The sequence below is a fragment of the Mercenaria mercenaria genome, chromosome 15, assembly GCF_021730395.1.
Source record: "Mercenaria mercenaria strain notata chromosome 15, MADL_Memer_1, whole genome shotgun sequence".
NCBI lineage: Eukaryota > Metazoa > Mollusca > Bivalvia > Venerida > Veneridae > Mercenaria > Mercenaria mercenaria.
Genome location: NC_069375.1, coordinates 50155689 through 50175408, shown reverse-complemented (window position 1 = coordinate 50175408; position 19720 = coordinate 50155689). Strand labels below are relative to the sequence as shown.

The 19720-nt window shown below is 37.8% G+C and overlaps 1 protein-coding gene across 1 annotated transcript in view; it reads right to left on the bottom strand.

Moving 5' to 3' along the window:
* The window catches only part of LOC123563801 (ribonuclease 3-like), a 165604-nt gene that overhangs the window by 100264 nt on the left and 45620 nt on the right, over window positions 1-19720 (bottom strand). Inside the window, exons 9-11 of the mRNA XM_053524236.1 lie at window positions 17272-17417; window positions 13274-13354; window positions 11932-12018 (exon numbers count right to left, since the gene is read on the bottom strand). Of these exons, the coding sequence (XP_053380211.1) occupies window positions 11932-12018; window positions 13274-13354; window positions 17272-17417 (314 nt within the window). The remainder of the gene's footprint in view (window positions 1-11931; window positions 12019-13273; window positions 13355-17271; window positions 17418-19720) is intronic.

Here is a 19720-nt window from a genome sequence, read left to right as displayed (position 1 = left end):
AGCAGCCTTTAAAAAGGGGGAAGGTGTCCCCCTAAAGGGCCTTATAATAATGCTACAAATCAAGTCGACGAAGATCCATCAAGCAGTCCATTTGAATAAACTTGTGACAGGACCTTATAATGATGTAACAGACCATGTTTTTATGAAGATTTATCAGGTGGTTTGGGAAAAAGGTTTTTTTAAAGGGTTTTAAAAGGGGGGCCAAAGGGAAACCCTTTGAAAAACTTGATAGAGGGCCATGCCAGGTTGCTACTGACCAAGTTGGGTGTAATTCTGACCAGTAGTTTCAAAGGAGAAGATATTTAAGTGAAAATGTGGATGACAGACCACAGGCCAACCCTAACCAACAATGCTCACCTGAACCTTATGTTCAGGGGGGGGGGGGGGGGGGGGGGGGGGGTTTTTGGGAAAAAAAAAAAAGGGGGGAAAAAAAAGGAAGGGGGAAAGGGGGGTGGGGGGGGGGGGGGGGGGGGGGAGAAAAAAATATAAACCCCATATTTACCTTTTAATTTTTTGGAAAAAAATATTTTACCAAATCATTTTAAAATTTGGACAAAAACCCGAGTATAAATAATATTTTCTTTAAAATTACCCAGTTGGACCCTACCCCCTTTTTGATCCCCAAAAGGCCCTATTCAAACTTGAAACATTTTATAACAATATTTGACTTAAAATTTAGGAAATCAATCAAAATTAGCCCTTTTATAAAATGTTTTTCTTTTTTTTTGCCCCCGTGACCTAATTTTTTACCCCGATGACCCATATTCAAATTTTCCAATTTTATCAAGGCAACATTCTGACAAAAATTTTTAAGATAAAGAAAATAAGCCTTATGGGGATACCAAGGGTTTTTTTTGATTTTTACCTATGACCCCTTTTTTTTCCCAGATGCCCATTTCAAATTCAGCCTAATTTCATTAAGGTTATTATTTTCTTAATTTCAGGGAAACAATTTAAAAACACATCTTTGATTTGACCTAGTGATATTTTTGACCCCCGATGGACCCGTTTTCGCACTCGGCCTAGATTTTATCAAGATAATATTTTGACCAAAATTCATGAAGATTTAAATTTAAACATACGCCTCTATCGCGTACACAAGCTTTCTGTTTGATTTGACCTAGGACCTAGTTTTTGCCCCCGATGACCTGTTTTCGAACTCACCCCCACTATCGCATACACCCTTTTTTTGATTTGCCCCGGCCTAGTTTTTTGACCCCCGTGACCCCTTTTCGAACCGGCCTAGATTTTTTCAAAGGAAAATCTTCTAACCAAAATTTTATGAAGATCATCAAAAAAAACAGCCTCTATCCAAACACAACTAAATGTTGACAGACAGCGACAGACAGACGCCGGCACAGCGATAAAAAAAAACTCCCTGAGTATTGCTCAGGTGAGCTAAAAAAAGCAAAAAATCAATCTGCAATGGAATGAGGACCTGGGCCCCACAATCTGCAACGGAATGATGGACCCGGGTCAAAAAAAACAAACATGTCTGCACTGAATGACGGCCTGGCCTCAAAAATAGCAAACATCATCTGCAACGAAAGACGGCCCGGCCCCAAAAAAAAGAAAAAATCTTCTCACAGAAAGACGGACCTGGCCCAAAATAGCAACATATTCTGCAACGGAATGATGGGGCCCGGGTCAAAAATAGCAAACATCAATCTGAACAGAAGAGGAACCCCGGCCTCAAAAATAGCAAAAATCAATCTGCAAGGAATGCGGCCTGGGCCCCAAAAATAGCAAAAAATCTATCTAACGAATGTGGCCTGGCCCCAAATAGCAAAAAATTTTCTGCAAGAATGATGGACTGGCCTCAAAAATAGCAAAAATCATTCTGCAACGGAAAAGATGGACCTGCCTCAAAATAGAAACACGATCTGCAAAAGAATAGGGCCTGGCCTAAAAATAGCAAACACATCTGCAACAGAAAGATGGACCGGGCCCCAAAAAAGCAAACATCATTCTGCAACGGGAAAGATGGACCCGGCCTCAAAAATAGCAAACATCAATCTGCAACAGAATGATGGACCTGGCCTAAAAAATAGCAAACATCAATCTGCAACGGAATGATGGACCTGGCCTCAAAAATAGCAAACATCAATCTGCAACGGAATGATGGACCTGGCCTCAAAAATAGCACAACATGTCATAATGCTCTCATCCATTTGCCCCTTACCTTTGAAAGGCATTTATAATTACACAGGGGTGGATTTAGAGTTTCTGTTCTTGATCTTCTTTTTCCAAAGCAATTTTTGGTTGTTTAAAAAAGGTTCCCTGTACACCTTTTGGGATGGGGTTTTTGGAAAAAAATGAGAAGCCTTCAAACAAAAACTCTGCCCGTCAAAAATGACATGAGGCTGACTGATCTGTAAGTAATTGGCAACTGTCACTTGAAAGTTTTCTGTTTGTTCTAGCAAATAGTAAATACAACAAATACCAGTCCAGAAGGTCCCAAAAACGGGAGGAAATGCTATGTTACCAGGATTTCAATACCCTAAATTCTCTCTACTAATAATGATTTTAATGGAATTGAAACCCAGCGGACTCATGTATGGGGAAAATCAAAATGTTCTGAATAAAATTATATCCCAAAAAGCAAACTATCTCTATATTTTAAGTATCCCCGAGATCCATTTAAATTTTGGGGGGAAAAAATATAGCTTCTTGGTCCCAATCAGTTTAAAAGACTAAATGCACACATTTTGAGATTTAAAACAGAGATTTGAGATTATATGCAAATGTTGAACCAGTACAAATGTGTAGTAAATTCAGGCTCGTAATAAAACGCATTGAAATAATTTATTGGGTTAGGGGGTTGCTGTGGCATGTGCGGTTCATTTGTATGCTAGGCGCTTTGCCCTAAAATTTGGGTTTGGGAATTGTGGTGGTGATTTTTTTCGTATAAATTCTCTCTATTATAATAATATATATATATATATGTATTTTATTTTTTTTGGGGGGGGGGGGGGGGGGGGGGGGGGGGGTGTTGAGGTGGGGTAAGTCAATGGGGAAATGATGTTGGCAATGCTTTTTGATGAAACAGAATAATTTCTACAATCTTCATAAACAGTCACCCAATAAACATTTGTGTAATTGTGTAATACTATTTTAAAATTGGGCCTGCTATTTATGACAAGTAAATTTTTAAAGTTTCCAATATAACATACTGGAAAAGTGCCAAACCTCTGGAGGCCATGTTTTTACGAAAAAAAATAATTGAACATTTGGGGAAAGGGCATCAAGGGCCATTTGTGTGAAATTATTTCAAAAAACTGGCAGCAGTTTCATCAAGAATAGTTTTTTGTTTTCAAATCAGGGGTTTTTTTTGGGCCCCTTTTATAGCCTTTTTTTTGGTTTTTATTCCCAATGCCAAAAAGTATATTTTTCCCAAAAAAAATGCAAAAATTCCCCAAACTACTTCTGAAAAAAATTTTACAAAATAACAATTATTTACCAAAATTGGCAATTTTGTAAAGGAAGTATGTTAAAGAGGTTGTACATGTGAAAAAGTGTAGAGAAAATGCTTAAAAATCCTTACTTATCCCCTTGGGGCAAAAATTTCCCAATTTGGAAAAATTTATTTGTCAAAAATTCCCCAAATTTTGGGGATTGGGGTATGTTCCCAAAAAAGCTAGAAAAAACCCCCCAATATTCATATACGAAAAGTGACCCAAACCCCATTGCAGCCATGTTTTTTGACAAATCGTATAATTGAAAAATCTTGGTAAGGGGGGACAAAGGACCATTTGTAAGAAAATTTTTTCAAAATCGGGCCATCGTTTAAGAGATGTCATTTTAAGTTTTTTCAAATTTTAGTTCTGGGAGCCCCCATGTGCAAACAAACAGAACCGTTTGAATAATTTTTTTAGGGACACCCCAAGGAACACATGACCATTTTTTCAAAACCATTCAGGGGGTTTTGGAGGAGTGTTTTTTAAACAAAATGTTTACTACGGAGGACGACATGACCCCAAGTTCACCATTTGAATAAAATGGGGACTGAACCTTATAATGATTAAGACCAAGTATAGAAAATCCCTCAAGTGTTTCATGAGGTTTTTTAAAGGGTTTTTTTTTTTTAGCTTGGTACCAAGGGAACCATTTGAAAAAAACTTATAGAGGTCCTGTCAGTGCACTGACCCAAATTTTTTGTAATTCTGACCAGTAGTTTCGAGGAGTAGATGTTTGAGTAAACAAGAAGCGCTTCAATAAAAAGTTTATGCCCCCCCTGGCATCCTTTTCAAATAAAGCAACCAAAGTCCAAAAAAGGCAAGGTCAAGGGGCAAACTGAGGTCAGGTGATTTTGAAAATGGGAATGTCCAGTTTTCATCTGCCCTTGTAAAAAGTCATTTAGTAAGGGTATTACTGACCCCCGGTCCCCTTTTGGGTTACCAAGAGATGGCCCATACAAAGCAACCTAATCCAAAAACGAGGGGCGAGGGGCAAGGTCAAAAGAGGGCAGGGGATGTTTGAAGTGAGGGAAAGGTCACAGGTTTTTCTCTGCATTAGTATCAAGTCTTCTATAAGGGGTATTTATGCTAGACGAAACAGTCCCCTTTGGTTAACCCAAAAGATGGGGCCCCTACAAAGAACCTAAGTCCAAAACGAGGGCAAGCAAAATGAGGTCGGTGAGTTTGAAGATGAGGAATGGTCCGGTTACTCTGCTTAGTATCAAGTCATTTGTAAGGGGGATTGAGCAGAAAAAACATTCCATTTGGTTAACCTGTATGGAGGACGACGGGGACAATGGAAGGAGGCAGGGCATCACTATATGCCTCCCGCTCAGTGATGCCGGGGGATAAAAAAGTTGACGCAGAAAATGGAAAAAAGGTGGGGCTGATGCCGGAGTTCCACCCTAACTAAAAGATCCCCTAAACACAAAACAAGTGAGCTAAAATGGGGCATAATTTTGTAACAAGGTCGTCAAACAAAATGCCCCCTCATGCATTCAGTTATTGCACAAGGAACGAAATTTTTAAAGCTCACGTAACAAAGTTCTACCATTTTGGTTTTAATCTGACCTTGACCTTTAAACCCATTAAAATAACAAGAGATTACAGAGAGATCTTCACCCCTCCCCTGGCCCCCGAAATTTCCCCCAAAATTCAAGACTAGCTCAAGGTCAAAATCAAGGTCAAATTTCATTTCGGTACAAAACAAAGCGTATGTGGTCCAAATTTGAAAGCTGAGGCTTGAAAAATGTGAAAGTAGGTCACTAGATCAATTTCAAGGTCAAAGTTCATTTCGGTAGACAGAACTATGCATGTGCTTCAAATTTGGAGGCTGTAGCTTGAGAAATGTGAAAGTAGGTAATAGGTAAAAATCAATGTCAAATTTCAGTTTTATGTAGGCCTACAAGTCTAACCCTCTAATGATCATTTCCAGACTTTTTTATTAGCGCAGGGCCGATATCCCGCGCAGGATACAGATGTAACAAAATATTCATTTGGCAAAAGCTACAATTTCAGCATATAATCACAAAACAATGATAAAGTTAGCATGGTTTATGAAAGATATCCAAGTTATCAGGATTATTTCCAGATTTTTTAATAGCGCAGGGCAAACACATCTTGCGCAGATAACAAATGTAATATTTCGTTCTCAATTCAGAACACAAAAATAAATATGAATGCAGTCCAAATTTGGAGCCTGTAGCTTCAGAAATGTGAAAGTAGGTCACTAGGTCAATCTCAAGATCAAAGTTCATTTCGGTAAACAAAACTATGCATGTGGTTCAAATTTGAAGGCTGTAGCTTGAGAAATGTGAAAGTAGGTCACTAGGTCAAAATCAAGGTCAAATTTTATTTCGGAACACAAAACTATGCAAGTGGTCCAAATTTGAAGCTTGTACCTTGAGAAATGTGAAAGTAGGTCACTAGCTCAATCTCAAGATCAAAGTTCATTTCGGTACACAAAACTATGCATGTGGTTCAAATTTGAAGGCTGAAGCTTGAGAAATGTGGAAGTAGGTCACTAGGTTAAAATCAAGGTCAAATTTTATTTTGGAACTAAAACTATGCATGTGGTCCAAATTTGAAGCATGTACCTTCAAAAATGTGAAAGTAGGTCACTAGGTCAATAACAAGGTCAAAGTTTTTTTCGGTACACAAACCTATGCATGTGGTCCAAATTTGAAGGCTGTAGCTACAGAAATGTGAAAGTAGGTCACTAGGTCAATAACAAGGTCAACTCATGTCAAGGTTCATCTTGCCACTCAAAACTATACATGTGGTCCAAATTTGAATGATGTAAGTTATGGACATGAGGATTCTAAGTTTTTCCCTATATAAGTCTATATGAACCATGTGACCCCTGGGGCGGGGCCATATTTGACCCTAGAGGGATAATTTGAACAAACTTGGTAGAGAACCACTAGATGATGCTACATTACAAAATATCAAAGCCATAGTCTTTGTGGTTTCAACAAGAGGATTTTCAAAGTTTCTCCCTATATAAGTCTATGTAAACCATGTGACCCCCAGGGCGGAGCCATATTTGACCCTAGGGGAATAATTTGAAAAATCTTAGTAGAGGACCACTAGATGATTTTATATACAAAATATCAAAGCCCTAGGCCCTGTGGTTTTGGACAAGAGGTTTTTCAAAGTTTTTTTCCTATATAAGTCTATATAAACCATGTAACCCCGTGGTGGGGCCATATTTGACCCCAGGGAAATAATCTGAACAATCTTGCTAGAGGACCACTAGATTGTGCTTCATACCAAATATTAAAGCCCTAGGCCCTATGGTTTTGGACAAGAAGATCAGAAACCGTTTAACTCTTCCTGGCCAATGTGACCTTGACCTTTGACCTAATGACCTCAAAATCAATAGGGGTCATCTGCTGGTCATGGCCAACCTATCTATCAATTTTTCTGATACTAGGCCCAAGCGTTCTTGAGTTATTGCCCGGAAACCATTTTACTCTTCCTGGTCACTGTGACCTTGACCTTTGACATACTGACCTCAAAATCGATAGGGGTCATCTGCTGGTCATGACCAATCTCCCTATCAACTTTTGTGACCCTAAGCCTAAGCGTTCTTGAGTTATCATCCGGAAACCGTTTAACTGTTCAGGGTCACTGTGACCTTGACCTTAAACATACTGACCTCAAAATCAATAGGGGTCATCTGCTGGTCATGATCAACCGCACTATCAACTTTCATGATCCTAGGCCCAAAGGTTCTTGAGTTATCATCCGGAAACTGTTTTACTATTCAGGGTCTCTGTGACCTTGACCTTTGACATACAGACCTCAAAATCAATAGAAGTCATCTGCTGGTGATGACCAACCTCCCTAGCAACTTTCATGATCCTAGGCCCAAGAGTTCTTGAGTTTTCATCCGGAAACGGATTGGTCTACATTCCGACCGACCGACATCTGCAAAACAATATACCTATCCTTCTTCGAAGGGGGGCATAAAAATGCGAAGTAAAGTTATGAACCCTGTGCAATGCATGTCAGACCATCACAGTGAGGTTTCAATCCATTCCCATAAATTAGTGGGTACTGAGATACCAGCTTACATACAAAAACTTAACCAAAAACTGCTATTAAATTCGAACCAGAGGGCCATGAAGGCCTTGTATCGCTCACCTGATCAATTGACCTAAAGATCATCAAGATTAACTTTCTGACCAAGTTTCATTAAGATATGGTCATAAATGTGGCCTCTAGGGTGTTAACTAGCTTTTCCTTTGATTTGACCTGGTGACCTAGTTTTTGACTCCACATGACCCAGATTCAAACTGGACCTAAAGATCATCAAGGTTAACATTCTGACCAAGTTTCATGAAGATACTGTCATAAATGTGGCCGCTACAGTGTTAACAAGCTTTTCTTTTGATTTGACCTGGTGACCTAGTTTTTGACCCCGGATGACCCAATATCAAACTCGTCCAAAATTTAATTGAGGGTAACATTCTGACCAAGTTTCATTAAGATTCAGTCAAAAATATGGCCTCTAAAGTGCTAACTAACTTTTCCTTTGATTTGACCCGGTGACCTTGTTTTTGACACCACAAAACCCAGATTCGAACTTGACCTAAAGATTATCAAGATTAACATTCTGACTAAGTTCCATGAAAATAAAGTCATAAATGTGGCCTCTAGAGTGTTAACAAGCTTTTCCTTCGATTTGACCAAGTGACCTAGTTTTTGACCCCGCCTGACCCGGATTTGATCTTGACCTAAAGATCATCAAGATTAACATTCTGACCAAGCTTTATTAAGATATGGTCATAAATGAGACCTCTAGAGTGTTATCTAACTTTTCCTTTGATTTGACCTGGTGACCTAGTTTTTGACCCTACATGACCCACATTCAAACTGGACCTAAAGATCATCGCGGTTAACATTCTGACCAAGTTTCATGAAGATACTGTCATTAATGTGGCTTCTACAGTGTTAACAAGCTTTTCCTTTGGTTTGACCTGGTGACCTAGTTTTTGACCCCAATATCAAAATAGTCTCAGATTTTATTGAGGGTAACATTCTGACCAAGTTTCATTAAGATTGGGCCAAAATTGTGACCTCCAGAGTGTTAACAAGCTTTTCCTTTGGTTTGACCTGGTGACCTAGTTTTTGACCCCAGATGACCCAATATCGAATTCGTCCAAGATTTTATTGAGGGTAACATTCTGACCAAGTTTCATTAAGATTGGGCCGAAATTGTGACTTTTAACAGTCAAATTGTTGACGCCGACGGACGCCGGACGCCGACGGACGACTCCCGACAGACGACGGACACAGGGCGATCACAAAAGCTCACCTTGAGCACTTCGTGCTCAGGTGAGCTAAAAATGAAAATATTTTCTTCAAATGTGAAGTAGAGTTATGGAACCTGTGCACTACATGTCTGATTATCAAAGTGAACAAGTGTGTGAAGTTTCAACCCATTCCTGTTAGTGGGTACTGAGATACTAGCTTATATAAAAAAAAACTTTCGTTTCTAAAAAAGCAACACAGAGTTATGGAACCTGTGCAATGAAAATCAGTTTATCCAAAGAGCTATAAAAATAAATAGATCGGCAACTTGAAAGGCATATAGAGCAAATCTCGCCAACATCACGTGGGAACTGAATGAAATCTTGTTTTACCGGTGTATGAAACAGACAGCTGAAGGATAACAAGAGCTGTCTGTAAGACAGCGCGCTCCACTATTCGGCGATTTGACAGTAAAATGAATTTATATCTCAATAAGAGATCTCTGCTTAGAAGGAAGATACATCAAGATATAAAAAGACCCTACTACTCAGAGGTCAAGTATGGAAGGGGTAATGATGATGATGGTAAAGATGTATTTTGGGTTTTAAGTCATTATCTTATACAGTACCAAAGTTATGTCCAGAAAACTAAGTTTATCAAAAAATTTAAGTATGAAAGGGCATAATTTAGTCAAAAATACAAATAAGAGTTATGGGGACTGTTACCACACATGCAAATGATGATGATAAAGATACATTTTAAGTGTCAAGTCATTATCTTATATTGTACTAAAGTTATATCCAGAAAGCAAAGCTTGCCAAAACACTTTAAGTATGAAAGGTGCATAATTCTGTCAAAAATATAATTAGAGTTACGGGGATTGTAACCACACATGCAGATGATGATTATAAAGAAATATTTTTAATTTCCAGTACCAAAGACATGTCTATAAACAAAGCTTTCAAAAAAATTAACATGAAAATAATTCTAAATATAACACCTTGGTGACCTTGACCTTGGGTATAATATATATGTATGCTGGACAATGTTTATGTAAAGTTACAGTAAGAAATAAGCAATAGTAACAAAGAAATGACAGAAAAATAAAGGTTGCCGAAAAACTTTAACCTTAAAAATAACCTAATGTTTGTTTGTTTTGGGTTTAATGCCATTTTCCAACAGTATTTCAGTCATATAATGGCAGGCAGTTAACCTAACCAGTTTTCCTGGATTCTGTACCAGTACAAACCTGTTCTCCGTAAGTAACTGCCAACTTCCCCACATGAATCAGAGGTGGAGGACTAATGATTTCAGACACAATGTCATTTATCAAATTGTCATGGAGAACATATGCCCAGCCCGAGGATCGAACTCACAACCCCGCGATCGGTAGACCGACGCTCTACCTACTGAGCTAAGTGGGCGGGTTAAAAATAACCTAAGTATAACACCTTGGTGACCTTGACCTTGGGTATAATGGGCCCAGCCCCTGCACATACTTTGTATGCTGGACAATGTTTATATGAAATTACAGTAAGATATCAGCAAAAGTTACAAAGGAATAAAAAAAAACAAAGGTTGCCGAGAAACTTTAACCTTAAAAATAACCTAAGTATAACACCTTGGTGACCCTGACCTAGGGTATAATGGATCCAGCCCCTGCACATACTTTGTATGCTGGACAATGTTTATATGAAATTACAGTAAGATATCAGCAAAAGTAACAAAGGTATTATAGAAAAACAAAGGTTGCCGAGAAACTTTAACCTTAAAAATAACCTAAGTATAACACCTTGGTGACCTTGACCTAGGGTATAATGGGCCCAGCCCCTGCACATACTTTGTATGCTGGACAATGTTTATATGAAATTACAGTAAGATATCAGCAAAAGTAACAAAGGTATTATAGAAAAACAAAGGTTGCCGAGAAACTTTAACCTTAAAAATAACCTAAGTATAACACCTTGGTGACCCTGACCTAGGGTATAATGGATCCAGCCCCTGCACATACTTTGTTTGTATGCTGGACAATGTTTATATGAAATTACAGTAAGATATCAGCAAAAGTAACAAAGGTATTATAGAAAAACAAAGGTTGCCGAGAAACTTTAACCTTAAAAATAACCTAAGTATAACACCTTGGTGACCCTGACCTAGGGTATAATGGATCCAGCCCCTGCACATACTTTGTTTGTATTCTGGACAATATTTATCTGAAGTTACAGTAAGATATAAGCAATAGTAACAAAGATATGACAGAAAAACAAAGATTGCCGAGAAACTTTAATCTTAAAATTAACCTAAGTATAACACCTTGGTGACCTTGACCTTGGGTATAATGGGCCCAGCCTCCGCACATACTTTGCTTGTATGCTGGACAATGTTTATGTAAAGTTACAGTAAGATATAAGCAATAGTAACAAAGATATGACAGAAAAACAAAGGTTGCCGAAAAACTTTAACCTTAAAAATAACCTAAGTATAAAACCTTGGTGACCTTGACCTTGGGTATAATGGGCCCAGCCCCTGCACATACGTTGTTTGTATGCTAGACAATGTTTATGTGAAGTTACAGTAAGATATAAGCAATAGTAACAAAGAAAACAAAGGTTGCCGAAAAACTTTAACCAAGAAAGCTCACGCCAACGCCAACACCGACGCCGGGGCGAGTAGAATAGCCCCCATGTTCTCCGAATAGTGGAGCTAAAAATTTGTGTCGTGAAAAACTTTCTATCAAATCGTTTGTTTATAATGATAATGGTGTCTTTTTAATGTTATTAGTATTTTCTACATGGGGAAGGAATGACTGAATTTATGATTGGAAGTCTGAGAAATGAACAGTTGTCGTTTGAAAATTGGACCCAATTCGGTTTATTACGTCCCGGCCATATCACCAGTGTAATACTTTAATAAGCATCTGTTGATTTGATCACGAGTGATCAAGTCAGCAAAAACTTCAATATAACGCGTTGACATGAGCTTACGCGAGATTATCTCCTGTTGCCATTCTGTGGATTTTATACTTCTTTGGTTTATCACAGTGAATATATATGTTAAGTTTCAATGCATCCCCACTGAGATACCAACTAACATACAAAAACTTAACCAAATCTGGATGTGTACCCTGACAAGAACGCATGGGGGAGTCTGACAGCTATACTTATTCTTCAAATAGTCAAGCTCAAAATCAGAAAAGATATTAAAATCGATTACTTACAATAAAGTTTTTGGCAGGAGACACTGTTACACGATAATGATACAGTTTGTCCAAGTTGTTACTGTTAAGGTCACACTGAGGTAGTGGCTGAAATAATTGGTAAATATAAATATAGCTGAATATTATCAATGAAATCAGGAGAGCTTCATTTTCAAAATTATGTTTCGGAATTTTTTTGTTTGTTCTGTTTTGCTTTAATCTGACTTAAGTTATTGAACAACAGAATTTACATAAAGACAGAAATATAACAAGAGCACCACCTAGGAGTGCCACTGCTCGTCTGTAAGTGCTCAACAGTATGTAAGAAATGAGATACAATTCAGAATAAGGGCCATAATTCTGACAAAATCATATCAGAGTCATGGTTCTTGGCCTACACAGTCACATAATGATGAACAAATGTGCAAAGTTTCAAAGCTCTTATTGTTTTTGCGAAAAGGTGGACCTAAAAAAAATTCTAACAAAGAAAACCAAAACAAAAATTTTAACCAAGAAATCCAAATTTTCTTAGTACAAAAAGTGCCATAATTTTAACAAAATGCGTAGCAGAGTTATGGTTCTTGGTCTACACAATAATCTAGCTCTAGATCTTGAAGTTTTTGTGAAAAGGTGGATCTAAATAAAAATTTTAACCAATGCAAACAATACCTCTGAAAAAATCAGACTAGCTAAAAATAATAATGTAATTTATTTGATGCAGATAATATGCCTTTACATAACATTCATAGTGTAACCTGTCCTTTGTTTGTTTTAGGTTAAGTGCTGTTCTTGCTTTCTGCACCAGTATTAACCTGTTCTCTGCAAGTAACTGCCAACTTCTCCACATGAATCAGATGTGGAGAAAGAAAAATTTCAGACACAGTGTCTTTTATCAAATCTCCACACAGAATATAAGCTTCGCGGAGATATCAAACTCAAGAAACCCACTCTCCCTATTGAGCTAGGCAGCTGGATGTGATATTTTGACCCTCTGTCAAACGAGGATAATTTATAAAATCCTCTGTATGTTGTTTTCTTTCCATGGATATTTCAGTTATGTGATGATCCAAACCCAGCACTAACTTGTTCTACACAATTAAGTTACAACTTCCAACTATGAATCAAATGTGGGGACTTCAATATCAGATGCACAGTCTTTTACAAAATCAGTTTAGAGAAAATTTGCCATGCCCGTGAATCGAACTTGTACCCCTCTAGATTCGTGGGTTTGACTTTCCTCTATCTAGCTAGCCAGGGCCCCTCCATCAACTGTGACACAATCTTGTGAAACAAAAATTTCCTTAGCTATACCAAAGCACATAATAAATTATAAACAAACAGTATAAATTTGATGTGCATTCACCTGTTCACCAGGATATATACTGTGACGTATCCCAAACTTCCTGGCTTTGTTACTACAGCGACACAATGGTCCATAGTTCAACTGGAGAGATCAAAGTGATAAAACTGACAAAATAATCAATGCTACATACGAGGGCAGTTCAAAAATAACGTAGACTTTTGCTGTCAAATGTTGCATATTGTGTAAATAATAATGTGACATATATCATTGTAATTCGGAATCTTTCTGTGATTTGGTCATGCATTTTTTGTAACATTTTTGCTGATAGGCGAAGCTCGTCAAACGTTTTTATTACCACAGCTACGCATAACCGGCACAGTCGCTTTTTGATCTGTGGTGATTTGAATTTGATCACTAATGTTCGAACTAATAATACTCTCTTTTTGCCCAAAAATATTCAAAACTGCAGCAACACACCAGGACGACATGTACCTAGAGTAGGGCGTCATTCCGATGTGGGAGGCGGAAGAAAGCAACGTTTAAACAAAGCGAGTGTTACTGTTTTTAATGCATGTAATGTCGTCATCGACTCGCACGGATACTAAGACAATTGCTCAGTAATGGAGAATTTTTTTGCTAACTGCAACTGAAATTCATAAAATAATGAAACAGATGTCAAAACAATGTTCAGTCTTTATCTTCAAATGGTACAAACGATTCTCAAATGGTCCAGAATTCCTTAAAGACAGCGAAGATAGAGGAAGAAAACGGAAATACTGCGAATGGATGTTAATGCCAATGTGTGACCCAAGTTCTCACGTTGAGTCCCCTGTCCGAGATGCGTGTCATAAATGTTCATAAAATTTAAGTATTCTAACCAAACAAATTCTTAGTTCTTAAATATTTCTCATGAAAATTTATAAAATAAATTTACAAATATGAAATAATGCGAACTTAAAGAAAGCGTCATCATGAAGGCACGACGTCGTTAATGTCGTTTAAATATCATCGCCGTGCACCGGGTCAGTGTAAGTGACTGTTTTCGAGGCGGCGTATCTCCTAAATGGATGGCCATAATCACGTCAAATTTGCAGTGCAGTAAGAAGAAAGATTGCAAGTTATGATGGTATATTTTTTGTTTGGCTTCATTGAAGTATATAAAAGCCAGAATAAAAGTCTACGTTAGTTTTGAAGAGCCCTCGTATATACTCAAACATCTATAAGGCTCCAACATTGCTACAAGCATACATGTTGCGTAACAGATGTTACAATACAAAGAATTTCAACAATGTAACTTAAAGAAACTGACATATAATTTGTCCAGTTCACCTACTAGACCAAATAACAAGAGCTGTCTGATGACAGTGCGCTCAACTATTCGAAGAACTGACTGAAGAATGGGGTCAAAATATTTCCACAGATATTCAGACAAAAGAAATAAATAGATTAGACAAACAATGTTCCTGTATTTCTTGGATTTTGATAAGTCTTGCACTAAATGGCAATGTATGAACCAATTTCAAAGTCCAAAAAGGGCCATAATTCAGTCAAAATAGTTATGTACTCTTGCCTACAGATGGAAATCATGATGATAAATAAGTGTTCAAAGTTTAAAAGCCATATGTCAAATAGTTTTGACAAAATGTGGACTTGTCTGAAAACAGAACCAATTTCAAAGTCCAAAATGGGCCATAATTCAGCCAAAATAGATGACAGAGTTACGTACTCTTTCCTACAGATAGAGACTATTATACTAAACCATTGAGAAAAGTTTCAATGCCATATGTCAAACACTTTACAAAAAATATGAACTGGTACAAAAAACTTAACCAAGATTTCTAAGTCAAAAAGGGGCCATAATTCAGCCAAAATCCTTGATGGAGTTATGTACTCTTACCTATAACTGGACAAGGTGATGGTAAACAAGTGTTGAAAGTTTCAAAGCTTTATCTCAAAAGACTTTGTAAAAATATGAACTGGTACGAAAAACTTAACCATGATTTCTAAGTCAAAAGGGGCCATAATTCAGCCAAAATCCTTGATGGAGTTATGTGCTCTTGCCTATAACTGGCCATGGTGATGGTAAACAAGTGTTGAAAGTTTCAAAGCTTTATCTCAAAAGACTTTGTCAAAATGTGGACTGGTACTACGAAAAACTTAATGTGTGTCGCCGACGCCGTGCTGAGTAGGATAGCTCTACTTATTCTTCGCATAGTCGAGCTAAAAATCCCTCTGAAAATGTTAATGTAATTATACATTAAGTTAAACGCCATTTTTTCAACAGTATTTTCGTTGTACATATAACATGACAACCCAATAACCTAACCAAAGGTTATCCTGAATTTTTTTTAATTGTTTTTGTTTCAGGTTTAACACCATTTTTCAACAGTATTTCAGTCATGTAACAGCAGGCAGTTAACCTAACCAGCGTTGCTGGATTCTGTACCAGTACAAACCTGTCCTCCGCAAGTAACTGCCAACTTCCCCACATGAATTATTAGAGGTGGAGGATGAATGATTTCAGACACAACGTCTTTTATCAAGTCGTCACGGAGAACATACGCCCTGCCCGGGGATCAAACTCGCGACCCCACGATCCGTAGACCAACGCCCTCCCTACTGAGCTAAGCGGGCGAGCTCAAAGTTCCAATAAAGACTTCTTATTATATGAAAATCTAGACATGAACAAGAGTCTGATATTGAATTACTTCAAACAAAATGTCTTCTGTCAAACAGTCACGAAAATTATTTCCGCATCCTGATAGAACTTGCCGCATTTCCATTCATAGTTATGGTCTACTTAATTCGTCATCTCAATATTACGATGCTCTAACTCCATTTTTATGAAAATTGAGTATGATATACCGTTGGATTCGGGATTTCAAGTCCTATCTCCAGCTTTATTCCATTCATTGACAATTCTACTTGACATAATAGCATGGAATTCCTTTTTTGTTTTCTAAAACTGAAGTTGAACTTAGTATTACAAGGTCTTATGTCCATTATTACATGGACACAGACCAATGTAATTCTAAGAAATGTTAAATTATAGTGGAGATAGAGCAGTGTTATAATAAGAAATATTGCATTTCAGTGGAGATAATGTGACAATCTTTTGCAATATTCTTGAAAAATACTGTAACATTATCCACTTACTTTTCTCTCTTACATAGTGCTAAGTCCTGTTGCATCATAATACTGAACAAACATAGCTATCATTTGTTATCTTAAGATGTCCTATATTCAAAAGCAATGTAATACTGAACTTTTGAAATGCTGGAATTTGGAAAAAGTTCTATCTCCAAATGAAAAGTTTAATTTTCCAAAAATTCGAGATACCGGTAGATATCATGGAAATGGGGCACCTGAAGTTGTTACCAAAGCAATGTCCAGCCAAAAAATCTAGATATTTTTCCATTTTTATCACAGAAAATAAGAGAACCAAATTTTCAAAGTCAATTTCCCACAAATTACCAAAATGGAGTTAGAGCATCATAATAATGACATGACGAAATTATTAATAGGCTTAGTGGCAATCATGTTGTCTCCAAATATAACATCAGGATGAAAGATTATGATACTAGGATTGCAGACCAGTCCAAGAATGCTGCGTTGCCATTGGTCAATTTCAAAAATGTGCTCAGAAACAGCCAATCAGATGCTGGAAATTTTTGAGACTGGTTACCAAACTAAGGTTTTGTAACATTGGTCACTGTACTTGTTTATTTCATCAAACAATACTATATAGTGCTTAAAATAAGCATTAAGCTATCTTCATACCACAGCCTACAAAAGTTTTTGTTTTACTACGTTTAACATCACATTGACATAATTATAGCTGATATGGAAACTTTCCAGTTTTTCATGGTGGAGGAAGACCTCCCAGCATCATTTCAGGCATCTTGGTCGACCTTCCATTAGCTAGCTGGATGGCTTCCTCCACAACCAAAGGAAAGTTTCAAACCTTCAGCAGTGAGGGGCAAGTGATTTCAATTGACGACCTTAACCACTTGGCCACTAAGACCCTTAAACTAAACAAGAAGTAAGATCATTTGTACCTCATTAGGATCATTATACCAGATCTCACTATGAAGTCTGTAGGGATTTTGCTGTTTAAACTTCATTTCTTCCATCCACCATTCTTCCGAATCTGATTCTGAATCCGACGATGATGACGATGATGAACTGCAATCACTTTCTTCTCCTGGTGAAATATAAAATGCAATACACTTTTGTATATACCCTATAATGATTATTTCATCAACTCTACCATGAATATTTATAAACACATGAATATGTTGAAACAAAATATCATATTTTATCCTGTGGAAGCCCATCAATCTAAGAAGTTTTCATTTATATTTCAGTTAAGTAACAGCATACAACAAAGCAACACACGATTGTAGCATTTTGAACCAATAACAATAAGAGAAATGTTATTCAAAATCAAAACCCTTCATCACTCAGCCAAGGAGGCCCCTTATACACAAGAAATAGAAAAAAGATCAAAATATCCTTATGTTTCCTTCGGTTTGTGGATCAAAGTTGCAAAATAACCCTATGAAGAACAAAGAGTTGACTAAAAACTCTTAGTATTTCAATCAATGATGATGTACAGATACTGTGTATGCCATGTACAGATACTGCACTATGCTATCAGTGTATGCCATGTACAGATACTGCACTATGCTATCAGAGTATGCCATGTACAGAATCTGATACTGCACTATGCTATCAGTGTATGCCATGTACAGATACTGCACTATGCTATCAGTGTATGCCATGTACAGATACTGCACTATGCTATCAGTGTATGCCATGTACAGATACTGCACTATGCTATCAGTGTATGCCATGTACAGATACTGCACTATGCTATCAGTGTATGCCATGTACAGATACTGCACTATGCTATCAGTGTATGCCATGTACAGATACTGCACTATGCTATCAGTGTATGCCATGTACAGATACTGCACTATACTATCAGTGTATGCCATGTACAGATACTGCACTATACTATCAGTGCATGCCATGTACAGATACAGCACTATACTATCAGTGTATGCACAAAGATAATATTACAACTATTTATATATTATAAGAGACCCAAAGGAACCACAGTGGTGCAGTATTAGTGTGTGCAGGTTCTATTTCCTATAAGAGAAAATTGTGACTGCATTCTAAACAACAGCTTGTAGAACAGGAAATGCTCCCTTGATGCATTCAGTAATTGCTCAAGGAACAGAAATTATTTGGTCACTGTGCACTGGACGTTTGACATACTAACCTCAAATCAATAATTATGGGTCATTTACCAGTCATAAGTAAACTCCCTATCAAATGTGATCTTGTACCGAAGCATTCTCTGGTTATTTGGCAAAAAAATTCCACTGTTCTGGGTCAATTTGACCTTGACCTTTGGCCTACTGACCTCAAAATCAATTGGGGTCATCTGCTGGTAATGACCAACCTCCCTAGCAACTTTCATGGTCCTTTGGCACAAGAGTTCTCAAGTTATTGTCCAGAAACTGTTTAACTGTTCCAGGTCATTGTTACTTTGACCTTTGACCTACTGACCTCAAAATCAATAGGGGTCATCTGCTGGTCATAACCAACCTCTCTATCAACTTCCATGATCCTTGGCCCAAGCTTCTCCAGTTATCGTCCAGAAACTGTTTTACTGTTCCAGATCACTGTGACCTTGACCTTTGACCTACTGACCTTAAAATCAAAAGGGGTCATCTGCTGGTCATGACAAACCTCCCTATAAACTTTCATGATCCTAGGCCTAAGCATTCTTGAGTTATCATCCGGAAATGGATTGGTGTACAGACAGACAGACCGACCGACATACTGACATCTGCAAAACAATATACCCCACCTACTTCGAAGGGGGTGCATAATAATTCCTTACCAAAGCATGAGTACATCAGGGGTCAAAGAAGTTGTCATTGAACATAATTAACGTAAGTTCTTAGAACATTCTCTCTTGCTTAATTGGGTTTATAGTCACTATGACACATTTAAGATCATATGGCAATGTTTCCAGCTTTTGATGGAAGACCAAGAACCCAAGTGCCCCTCTGGGCATAAGTTTAAAACAGGCAGACACCTAGGTGGAACCACCAGCCTTCCATAAGCCAGCTGGATGGCTTCCTCACAAGAAGAATTCTACAGCCCAAGCAAGGTTTCAAACCCACAACATTGAGAGGCGAGTGATTTAGGGTCAGCAACCTTAACCACTCTCCCACAAAGACCCCTCAGTGATTCTGGGTCAGTGACCTAACCACTCTCCAACAAAGACCCCTCAGTGATTTAGGGTCAGCAACCTTAACCACTCTCCCACAAAGACCCCTGAGTGATTCAGGGTCAGCGACCTTAACCACTCTCCCACAAAGACCCCTCAGTGATTCAGGGTCAGCGACCTTAACCACTCTCCCACAAAGGCCCCTGAGTGATTCAGGGTCTGCGACCTTAACCACTCTCCCACAAAGGCCCCTGAGT